Below are 12,092 nucleotides of genomic sequence, written 5' to 3'. Positions count from 1 at the left end.
CTTCCAAAGATTATCTCATTACATTCAATTTGGGCAAAATTTCTTGCATTTGAAAGGACAACATAACTTTCTCTAAATGTTAAATTATCTAATGTTAGATTTAATTTTCCAAATATTCTCAAGATTTAATTCTTCCATCTCTACAACATGTACTTTTAGAAAATATTCTGCTATTAATTTAAGAAAATTTACTAATAACTACTGAGGAGTAGTGAATGAACAGCTCTTGAGGAGACATCAAACTTCCTCAAGCTCTCATATTTCAAGTGAGGTATGTCTAATAACTGTATTGGAAAAGGCAAACTTATGTATTAAGAAAAACTTACTTAATAAAACTTGGCATTAAAATCCTTTGATTTATACTAAAGTGTACAATTTATAAGCATTCTTTAAAATCTAAATACAATAAAGCCTGCTGCTTTGATTTTTCTGATAAACAAGCCTGTTAAGTGTTACTCTGTGAAAGAGAAGCAAATTTGAAGATTGTAAACACAATGAAAAGGCCTACTAGAATTCCTCAGAAGGGAAGGGTTATTAGCCTTACTCTGAGATAGGTCTATATGGTCAACCTAGACAAAGACAAACCCATCTCTGTCCAACAAATCAGCAGTGACCTTATGCTCAGTGGTTTATTTACTATTACAGAAAAACAAGAATAGCCCTGGAAGAGAATTAAAGAGATCATCTGAACCAGGCCTCTGTTATTAGCAAAAAGCCTATAACCTCCATGTATATTTACATGGATCTCTAAATCTCTAGAGTTCAAAAGAGTTAGTTTTTTCCTATGTCTCTGTGAATTAAATAATAATAAATATAGAAGTTATTTTCCATACTCCAAATTCTTACAAATCATTCTCTCTCAATCTTTCATCCAGTAATTTAAAACAAAGAATAATTGTTCACATTTCCATACAACCCAGGAATTTATGAAGCACTTTCCCCCCAGCTCTCTATCTATAGGGAAGGTAATAATAAATCCTAATACTAAAAAAATCAGGCAAAGTCTAACTACAAAAAACGAAGGCAAATGTACTGAAAGTTATTTCCCTTCCCTCTCCTTTCCTACCTTTTTTGGTTGTAGGAACAGAAATGAAGAATGGTTTGATATGCATATCTTAGTCTAAACAAACACTATAATGAAATTGTATGTGAAACTTGGAAAAATAAAATGGGATAGAACTTAACATTTTTAAAAGATCAGAATTAGATATTGGTCTTTACTTTTTGCATGTTGATATGTCAAAGATCTGCCCAAAGAGGAAAATCCACATTCTAAATAATATCTGTGAAAAACATTTAGTTCCCATATACAAGCACAAAGGCTAATAATGAAGAAAAGCAAAAGGCAGGAAATTTATATTTAAATAAAAAGCCTATCAAATTATATTCTAGTTTGACAACTGTATAAATATTTTGCAGAAAAACTATGAAATATTGTCACTGAAATGCTGAAAGTCTAAAATTAACAAAGTAAAACTTTCCCCAAAAAATCTATTGAATTAAATGCTTTTATTTAAATAAGATTCTTAGAGATCATTTTGCCTAACCTTCTTTGAAAGATGAATAAAAAAGTCCAGAGATGAAAGGACTCTACACTTCTTGATCCTTTCATTGTATCACTTAGTGCTAATGACTCCATTTCACAAGTAAGGCAAATGAATTTCATAACTAATTTGTAGATGACAACATGCTTTGATGGAAACAACACAGGCTTAAGAGTGACAGGACCCACATTTAAATTCCACTTATTTGCTACTAACTACCAGAGTCCTTTTGGTCAATTCCCTTTCCTTTTTTTAGGACTCAGTTTCTTCCTCTGTAAAAGGTAGGAGTTAACTAAAGTTTATAATCCTAGCTCATTAATATTAGTGAGTGGTTTGGACTAACAAGTCATAATCATGATGGTCATGAGCAATTGACAACTGTTTAGAAGACGTTTAAATACTCTGAAAACCCTATAACAATGGTCCAGGACTCTCTGCCACAAGTGAAATTATGGTGAACAGGGACAGGTAGATTATAATGACATCCATTTAGCAGTTCTGGTAACTGAACTTCAATGAAGAATTTCTACGTAAAGGCTTGTTATGCTGATCTCCACATCACAGATTATATTATAGTGAAATTCCAGTTTACATGGTTTAGTTGGTGCATTTTTTGACTTCTTATTCCCAAATGCCACGGCAAAAACTTGCCATAAAGAAAAAGAAATTTTCCCTAACCCATAAAAAATGAGGCTACAAATAAAGTTTCCAAGAGTGAATTTACAATTGATCAGTGACATTTATAAACTGGGACTAAGAGAGAAATAACAAATGGAAAACATATATGTACAGGACACAACTTAAGAGAGAAAAAGTAAGCAATACAAATACAGTATGAAGCAAAATGTACATGGTACCAAAAATGGGAAACATCTAATAATCTTATATAATAAACTATAGAGCAGAGATGTCAAACACTCAGTGCAGCAGATTATCATGGAACAGATTAAAATGTAACTGGGAAACAGTAAAATAAAAATACAATGTAAAATAGAAAATGTTAATGTGTTTTTCAAGTAAATATGAGGCCTCCAGAAATCCTTACGATGGTATAGTAGGCCCATTTCTCCTTGAGTTTGATACCACTGGGCTATGAGAGCAGTATTGAAATAGAAGTAAACAGTACTCTAAGAAAGATTATACTGAATTCTGTCCAAAACCAGGGGTAGTAACTAGATGTCTTAAATGCTCTTTCAGGCTTTATGGTTCATGAAATATTATCAGTTACCATGAGAATAAATTGTAACCTTACTAGACTTTCACCTGCAATAAACAGCAAAGAGAGGTAGTAAATTCAAGGATAAATTAATAAGCATAATTCCAAGACAACCTCAAATTTTGTCAAGAAGAAAATATTTTATACCAATGAGTAAAATCATTAATTTGTATGCATATATAACAGACATCAAGAAATTAATTTGAAAAGGAAAAAGTGTACAGTGCTTCAAAAATGAACAATTGTGACTACTATATGAGCCATAATATAACTGTCAGAAGATAACTTCTAAAATAAAAAAAAAATTTTAAATCACAACTAACTAGAGATTGCTAGACCCATAAAAAACATACAAGATTAGGAATGCGAGAATTAACATGGATATTTTTTTCATTAATTGTCAAGTATTACTGGACAGTTTCCCTGTCAAAATATTTAACACAATACAACTTCTTTATATCTCTATTTAGAGACTGTTATCACTCTGCTGCCCTGTCACCAAAAAAAGAAGGTATGTTAGGCATCCTACAAATTCTCAAACATTCTGATAAAACATACTGTATAATCACAAGTCTTGACCAACATGGCTCTCATTTCAAACACAGTACGATCAATAAGAGGATTCAGTAAGTCACACTGAGGGGGTTGATATTCAATTCAACTTACTCATTTATTATGTTCCTGCTATGTTCAAACCACTAATAAAGATCTTGGGAGTCACAAAGATCAGGAAAGCATGAGTCCCTACCTTCAAGGAGCTCACAGTTTAATCAGGAAGATAAGACTTACACAAAAATGAATAAAATACAAGAGATAAAATATTAACAAAGATCAATGGAAGATATGAAGAAGGATAAAGTAGAACTTGAATGTCTTTCTTTGAAGTGGAATTTGACCTGGGTTTTGAGGACGGGTAGACTTTTAACAGGTAGAGAACAGGGTCTTAGAGGGAGGGAAAGGTATAGGAGATGGTACACACACACACACACAAAAAACACACACAAATTTACATTCATATGGTGCTTTAAGGTATATATAAAATACTTTACTCCCAGTATCCCTATAAGGGAGTCAAAGGCAAAGACCAGGATGGTTTGAACAACAAGGAAAAACATCAAATATGTGAAATAAGGCTGAAAAGATAGGATGAACTTGTGGACTCTCTTGAATATCAGGATAAGGAGTCCGCACTTTATTCAGGAGACAGTGGGAACCCAATGATGGCTTCTAAGTAGGAGAGAGACAACATGATCAGAACTGTACTTTAGAAAGAACACTCTGGGACATCCTACTGTGAAGGACAGTTTGATTTAAAGAGAAATTATAGACAAAGAGCTAAGTAAGAATATCAAAGCAATAATCTAGACAAGATATAGATGAGACTGAACTAGGGTAAATATAATGGGAATGAAGGAACAAATGTGTGAGTTAATTTTACCAGCTGAGAGGGTATAGGAAATTATTCAATATGGAGGAAAAAGGGAAAGGTAAAAGAAATACCTACATTTTAAGTTTGAGTTGTAGGGAGATAATGAACAGAAATGAAGAGGGGAAATTCAGATTCAAACAAAATACAAAAGTAATTTTAGAAATAAATTAGAAGTTCTACCTGCAGTATGAGATGGGGTATGCAGTAGAGATAGTTAAAGATCAAGTCTGAATATATATTGAGTCATCTACACAATGGTAATTATGGTGACTGTCACAGAAGTGAAAGAGAATCCCAAAGGAGAGACTCTACAGAGAGAGAAGACCACCAAGGATAGTCTTAGAGAATTCCTATATCTAAGAGATAGGAAAAGTCTATGAAAGAGAAAGAATGGTCAGAGAGGTAGGGAGAAAACTATGAGAGTACAGTGTCACTGAACAGGAGAAAGGAAAAAGTTTTAAGGAGAGGTAGTCAACAATGTCAAAAGTTGCAAAAGTATTAAGGATAATGAAGATGGAGAAAAGGCCATTGGATTTTATAGTTATGAAATTCATTGTTGGCCACTAAGATAATAGTTTCAGTCAAGTAACAGAAATGGAAACTAGACTGCTGGACTTGAGGAATAAGTGGTTGTGAGTAAGGAGAAACAATTAGTATAGACATTACTATTGGAAGAAATTCGTGTCTAAAAGAGCACCTATAAAAAGTTGGTGCTTAACAAATACTTAAAGACTGAATGAATGAATGAACCATATTAAGGCCTCTAAAGTTATTCTGGCAGATTTATCGATATTGCTTAGCATTTTAGAAAATAAAAGCTGACAGTAAATATAAACAATCAAAATTTTGGAATGGAAGATATTTTAATGTGATTGGCAATTTAGAAATAAAAGTTTCTAAAAACTACAGCATAGAATTTAACAACTGGTTTCTATAAGGCTGTTAACCTTTTTTAAAAAAATATTTTATTGACTATGCAGTTCTGAATACTGCCTGTAAATAATGAACAAGGATGCTCAGTTTAAAATAATTTAACCAAAACAATTCTAAGCAAGGCCACAGAGTTTTGTTTTAAATGATGACATCCTAGAAAAGTAGCTTCAAACATGTAAAATTTTGGATTTACTGCACTTTTCCAAACTACTTGCCACAGATGAATTTTAAAACATCTTTTTCTGAATTTCTTTCTTCTATAATTAGATATATATAGCAAGTGCATTCATTATATTAGTAGACTAATGAAAATTTATCAATATAGTATTTTAAGTGTCCCTGTTAAATATCATGTACATGCTGAACATGAGTTAATAACTAGAAGATTTCTGTTCCCTACATGTCTTACCGTCTATTCTAATTTGGAGATGTTAAGTACATATCTTTTGAATGAACAAAATGGTAAATACTAAGACAATATATTGTTTAACTTGATTAGTTCCATGAATCAATGTAACATATTTGGATTTTCATGTCTTGCAATTCATAAAAGGACCATTTGAACCAGCTAATAATCATGTGCCAATACCATACCAAAAAAGGGCACACTATTTTACTTAAAGTAACAAATAATACCTCATATAAATATAAATAAAAGAACTCTGCTACATACATGAACTATTTGACTTTCCCTAATGTGGCTATTAACAGCTGGTCTTTGGTCCTATGTCAGAATTACCCCTTCTCTTCAAAAAAATGTGATGGTAATTATGAAATATGATATATTTTAAGGAGTAATTTTTGAATATTTGAAATTCCATGTCTGATGTATTATATCAGCAATTTTTTACGCCATGTCTTATGTATTTTAAAATCAACTAAAAAAATGATTATTAATTTAAGTGTGCCATGGCTTTAATTTTCAAATAAAGGACTGGCCATATTACTAATGTATAAAGCAGAACTTTAAAAAAAAGTAAAAGCAATAAGAGCTCATAAAATCAGACACTGATCACCATAATGAACTATTTAAATAAAATTATGCTACAAACAATGATAATTGTGCTTTACTTCCTGAGGAGGGGAAAAAAAAACAATCAAGACTTATACTTTCAGGCCTTCCTTTCTCACTACTGAATGCCTAGGAACTCCATGGCCTTTTTTTTCTCATAAGACATACAACATGATCTGGGAAATACAAATGATTTCAATACATTCAAGTAGAGGCCAACATCTCTCCCTCTCCAAGAAAAAATTGTTGCTTCCTCTTATCAGATGGAAGAAAAAGGCAATACTCTGGTTTCAATTCAAGTGAGGGTGTCTTTAAGCCTGCAAAAATCAATGCAACAACTGTTCCTGTCCTTTGCTAGTTTTGTACCATATTCTTCAGAAGAGTATATATCTATAAAAAATTTTGTATTTCTGCATGAAGATGATTTCTATTTTTGTATGAAAAGGAAAGTATCAGGTCATGAAATGCTCATGGAGACTAACTGGCTGATGAGAGATTCAGCTCTGGAACCCAAAGCACGTGAAATACCATAGTACAGAAACACAGCCTCTCCTGAATCCTCTAGTTGTAATCCAGGATCATAAGATTTCATCCTGCAACTTCAATGATACCAATCTGCACGTAGAAAAAAAAATTATCTAAACTAGACTTTATTGCAGGCAAAGTCTTAAAATAACCCCCCACACACACACCTTAATTCAAATTTAACATTAAACTTCTTGTGAGACAAAATAAAGACTTTCCAATAATGGACTGGACAAAGCTATGGCAAAATTCCATAGGAAAACATGGAAAACAAGAAGACAACATCAAAACAGAGACAGATGAAAGAAAATATTGATAATAAAATCAATTTGCTTTTTCCTTCCCTCTCATGTACATGATCACTTATTGATTTTAATACAAGGATTTCTCTAGAGGAGAAGCTCCTGCCAGTTTAGAAAACTCTTCCACCCATGTGGCTTCCATCAAGGAGTAGAAGCAGGAGAGCCTTTCAAACTGCTGAGTGCTGCGTGGATCCTAAAGTGCAGTCTGGACTCCATGGAGTAATCTTTGTAGTTTGTTCTAAAAGACAATAAGAACAAACTGTCAACAGGAAATTAAAACCTTTCAAACTCTGACTAGCCTTCTTTTTGAATTTGAGTTATCTTTCATGAACACTAAATACATAAACTATTCCTAAACTGTATCAAACAACTGTGTCAAACTATTCCTAACTTAGATGGAAAAACCTAGGGCAGCTGGTTCTTTTTTAAACATATCACAGGATCAAAATAAACAAATCGACATTAAATTGGCACAAATCAGTATGGTTAGAATTAAGAAAACTGTATTTTAAGAAATGAAAGGCTATATTCAAAATTCAGGTAGCTGTGTGATAAAGTGGAAAGAGTCCTGGGCCTGGAGTTAGGAAGACTTGTCGTCAAAATTCGAATCTTCAGAATTCAAATCTGGCCTCAGAAAGAAAAGAATGTAAACTATAATAATTCTACTTGTGTGACCCTCAGTAAGTCACTCAATCCTGTATGCATCAGTTTCCTCATCTGTAAAATAAGCTGGCAAAGGAAATGATAAATCATTTTACTATCTTTATCAAGTAAAACCCAAATGGGGTCATGAATAATCAGACAAGATTTAAACAACTGAGCAACAATTCCAAATTCATCTGAATTCAGCACATATTTGCTAAGTGCTTTCTATGGGAAATGTCTTAACAGTAGGCCTTTAGCATAAAAAAACAAAAAAACAAAAAAACAAAAACAAAACAGTTACTGTCACCAAGAAATTCTACCCTAACTCCCAGAATATAGCAAATAGCCTCAGCTATTAATTAGGTGCTCTCATTCTTCTCCTTTAACTAGCTGAGAGTCATCAAAAAGGAATGAAAGAGAAATTTGTACCCAGTCATATCAAGAGGCAGGAAAAGGAAGGAATATTTTCAAATATCCCAGCCAATAATTCTATTGTTCCTGATCATAACAGCTCTTCTTTCAAAATTATCATAACTCCAGACTGGAAGGGATCTTACAAATCACCTAATTTATGTCTCAATCTGAAGCATGATTGCTTTAAACCCAGGATCACCTATGATTTTACTACCTGGAGCCCATCTCATGAATTCATCCTTCATATAAGCCAAATATGTCTTGTTTACTGATTTCTCATAAAATCTTCATGGGTATCCCCCTGAGGAAAGAGCTAATTCTCTTCTTTGTCATTTAAAAGCTTTCACAATCTGCCACCACCCTCCCTTTCCTGTCTCATACATATTACTCTCTTCTACATATTCTTCAGGGAAATTGGAGACTTCCTGAACCCTCTCTGTCATATACCTGGAGTGTTCGCCCTTCCTTTTCTTGACTACTAAACTTTTCAGGCTTGCCTGCAAAGCCAAATCCTCCAAGAGACCTTCTCCATCAGCCTACCTTGATAATGGCCATCGAGCACTTCCCCTTTGACCCTCTGAGTGAGATTTCTCACTCTTCCCCCACCCAGGACTCTGAGCAAAGGAGGAGCTTTAATAAGTAAATAGTGTCCTATTACCTAGATCACTACTTAAGGGGGATCATATTAAGAAATATCAAAGAAAAAATGGAAAGGCAGTTCATACTTCACTTCTACCTAAGTGGCAAGACATATACACTCTGCCCTGAATAGAGTATCCACTTGATAAATGTTTGTGCTGTGTGGTTGAACTGAGGAGAAATGATCTTCCAATTGTAAAAAAAAAATTATGAAGGAGGAAATGAAGGACCAAAAGAGACATGAAGCTATTTGGTGGGAGGGTGTAATGGGCTGAGGCTTGAGTTGATGCACTGAGGTCCTAAGCATGTGAGGCTAAATAGTAATGGGACTATACTCTATTAATATACATGCTTGGATAAAGAATGGCCCCTGCCCACTCTCTGTGCAAGTCCTGATATATTGTATAGGAAATGACGATTTTGATGGGTGGAGGCAGAGGGGCAGGAAGAGAGCAATCTGGGAGAGATTGCTGGCTGGGTTCTATTCTGATGGCTGCTGGTCTCGTGGCTTCTGGTCTAGCTAGCTTCTTGACTCAGCTGCTTCATCTCTGCTAAGAATAAAGATTGACGATTTTCCCCTAACCTGAATTCCTGACTCCGGCTGATTTTAAAATACGCGGTCATCACAAGAGGGGGTCATTGTAGTATATATGAAAGAACTCTGCACTTGAATTCAAGAATGCTAGACCTTGGTCCAAGATGTCATTAACTAGCTATGCAACCAAGAGTAAATCTGCTTCTCCAAGAGAATTCATGTTACTCAGAAGATCGTTTCCTTTTTGTCTTTGTACTCCTCAGTGCCTCGGTGACTAGTAGGTGTTTAAATGACTACTGAATTTAATTGGGATTCAGTTTTCTTGTCTATAAAAAAAGATGAATTTTATCTATATGACCTCAAAGTCTTCTTCCACATCAGAAATTCTGACTCAATGATTTTATAACAGTAACACAATCTTATATATCTAAATGACTTCAAATATAAATGAATCAAAATCAATGCACCAAAATAATCTCTAGGCATTTCAACTGTCACACCATTAGTGATCTTTTTATAAAAACCCGTAGGACCTAAAATAGCCAAATTTCCTATTTTTTTTAAAAGGGCAAATAGATTCTTCCAAACTATGGACTGATGACCTGGAAATTCATTCCCAACAAAAATCTAGAATGCATCGTTTTTTTAAAAAATAACTGTGAGTGCTAAGAAAAAAATAGCAATAATAGACATCAACATAGGTTCAAAAAAACCAACTCATGACATTTCCTTTAAGCAATGTAGCATAGAGGATCAAGGTCTAGACTTGTACTTAAAGTTGGTTGAAATCCTGCTTCTGACACTAGTATCGTGATCACAGCCAAGTCATATTATAATTAAGCCTCAAGTACCTTTCTAAGACATATCCTTACTACATTACAGACAAGCTGCGATACCTGATAACTTGCTCTCCTAGGATCAAGCGAATGCTAAGAGTTAAAATGTTTGGCAATATAACTGTCATATCTGAATTTAAGCCAGACAGATCTAGGCTGAATGTTAGAAGAATCAGTAAATTCATAGCTGGCTAAATAACTGTAAAAAAATGTCAATTAATTTGGACTGATGACTACTATTTGTTGATATGTCTTCAATAGTAATAGTCTATTAATACTCTATCCTCCTTTATATTGGTCTTAACATTTTTATCAATGCTTGGGATGAAGACATAACTGGCATGCTTATCAAATTTATGAATAACAGGCAACTGGAAATAATAGTAAATGTCAGGATCTGGATTTTAAAAGATCCTAATATCCTGGAACAATGGGATGAATTTTATGTAATTAAATTTAGTAAAATGATGCAAAAAACCTTTCAATTAGATTTTTAAAAATCAATTGTGCAAGTAGAATAGTGACAAAATGTAGTTTGGAGTAGAGGAAGTTACAAAGAGGGAAAGTTGGTGCAAACACCTGATTCATTTCACCATCTTCCTCAGCATACCCAAAGCTGATGTTTACTTAAGTATTAGTATAGAAAGAAGATCCAGTGAAAATAGAAGCATACATAAAAGCCCAACTGTAGCAGCAATCATGATCCAATCTTGTACATTTCTGGGATTTTGTTGACTTCAAGCACTTGAGGCTGATAATAATAAGAGTTCCCTTCAAGTCAAATACATATAAGATAGAGAACATGCTTGAAAAACAATATAGTTCCTCACTCTCAAGAAGCCAAAACACTTGACAATGGGATATGGCACATATGTAAATAACTTAAGATTTAAGGAAGAATATGATGAGACAAAAAAGAGACTTGAATACCCACAGAAATGTTTAGAGAAAAATCACTGTAAAATGCAATAATCTGGGAATGCTTCAAACAAACACCTATCCAGTGACTCTCCAATTAGCAATGTGAAAAGCTTAGCACAACTTACTTTGCAGTTTCTATTATTCGTAAGGCCTTCTCTGTGTCTCCTTGTAGTTGATATAAAAGTCCCAGTTCATACAGAGTAAATGGCACAAGGTAGTGATCAAATTTTAGTTGTTTCTCACTAGAAATAAAATAAATAAGTTAGTTTTGACAATAGAAGAGGTTACACATACATCAATATTTTATTCACCCTTTACTAAAACAGATAAAAAACCAAGCCTATTTTCTGAGCAAATATATTTTTAAATTGATATATAATGATACACATAGATGAAAAGCTTTTCACATGAAAAAAAAATTTTGTTGTGTTTTTATTTTAGGCAAAACATTATTGCGGGTATGTACATATATAGCTTCAAGATTTATTCCAGGAATACAAATTTCCATTTTGAATAAAAACATAATAGATATTCAGGAAAAGGCTTCCTTTTAATCCCTAAAGATGATTTCAGGGATCAAAACTTATTTTGCTTTATTCGGCAAAAATAAGGCAATTGAGAAAAGCAGTATCTGTTCCTAACAATCTATCAACCATGTACAGATTACAAAGAAAAGCTCATTTCTTTCAGATATTAGACTATGTAATCAAAAAGGGGATATACATTTCAATCTATTTTCCTAAAATATTTTGGTTTTAGAATTCCCAATTCTAACATTTACTTTTTTAGAGGATCTAATACTGAACTGATTCCTGATGTAGGCTCACAATTCTGATGTATCTTATCTTTATATGGATGCCAGCTCTCCTTTTAAGCACTTCTATCAGAGTTTTATTTTTTACATTTTCATTCTTTCAAACAATCCACATATACATTATTGAAGTTAAAAAAAAAAAAAAACTCTAAAATCGTTTCTGAAGAGGCAAAAAGCTTCAACCAGTGCCTCACTTCTCTAATAGATAGAAAAAGCACTACTGCCACCCAAAGAAGACAACTGAAATCACACTTGTATTTTAATGCTGAAGCTTTTTTTCCTAAAAGTTCACTCCTCTTTCCAACAATGAGATGATTGAGATCAGTT

The 12,092-nt window shown here is 33.3% G+C and overlaps 1 protein-coding gene across 8 annotated transcripts in view; it reads right to left on the bottom strand.

Moving 5' to 3' along the window:
- Window positions 1–2,162: 2,162 nt before the first annotated feature.
- The window catches only part of TTC39B (tetratricopeptide repeat domain 39B), a 128,280-nt gene continuing 118,350 nt past the window's right edge, over window positions 2,163–12,092 (bottom strand). For 7 of the 8 annotated variants that reach the window (XM_031961608.1, XM_031961599.1, XM_031961615.1 and 4 more), the window contains 2 exons: window positions 11,077–11,193; window positions 2,163–7,199 (listed from right to left, as the gene is read on the bottom strand). In XM_031961608.1, coding sequence (XP_031817468.1) covers window positions 7,103–7,199; window positions 11,077–11,193 — 214 coding nt within the window. In that variant the 3' untranslated portion in view covers window positions 2,163–7,102. The remainder of the gene's footprint in view (window positions 7,200–11,076; window positions 11,194–12,092) is intronic. The other variant, XR_004233258.1, reaches the window with a different exon arrangement.

The sequence above is a fragment of the Sarcophilus harrisii genome, chromosome 1 (genome assembly GCF_902635505.1).
Source record: "Sarcophilus harrisii chromosome 1, mSarHar1.11, whole genome shotgun sequence".
Lineage (NCBI taxonomy): Eukaryota > Metazoa > Chordata > Mammalia > Dasyuromorphia > Dasyuridae > Sarcophilus > Sarcophilus harrisii.
This window is presented reverse-complemented; position numbering and strand designations above follow the sequence as displayed.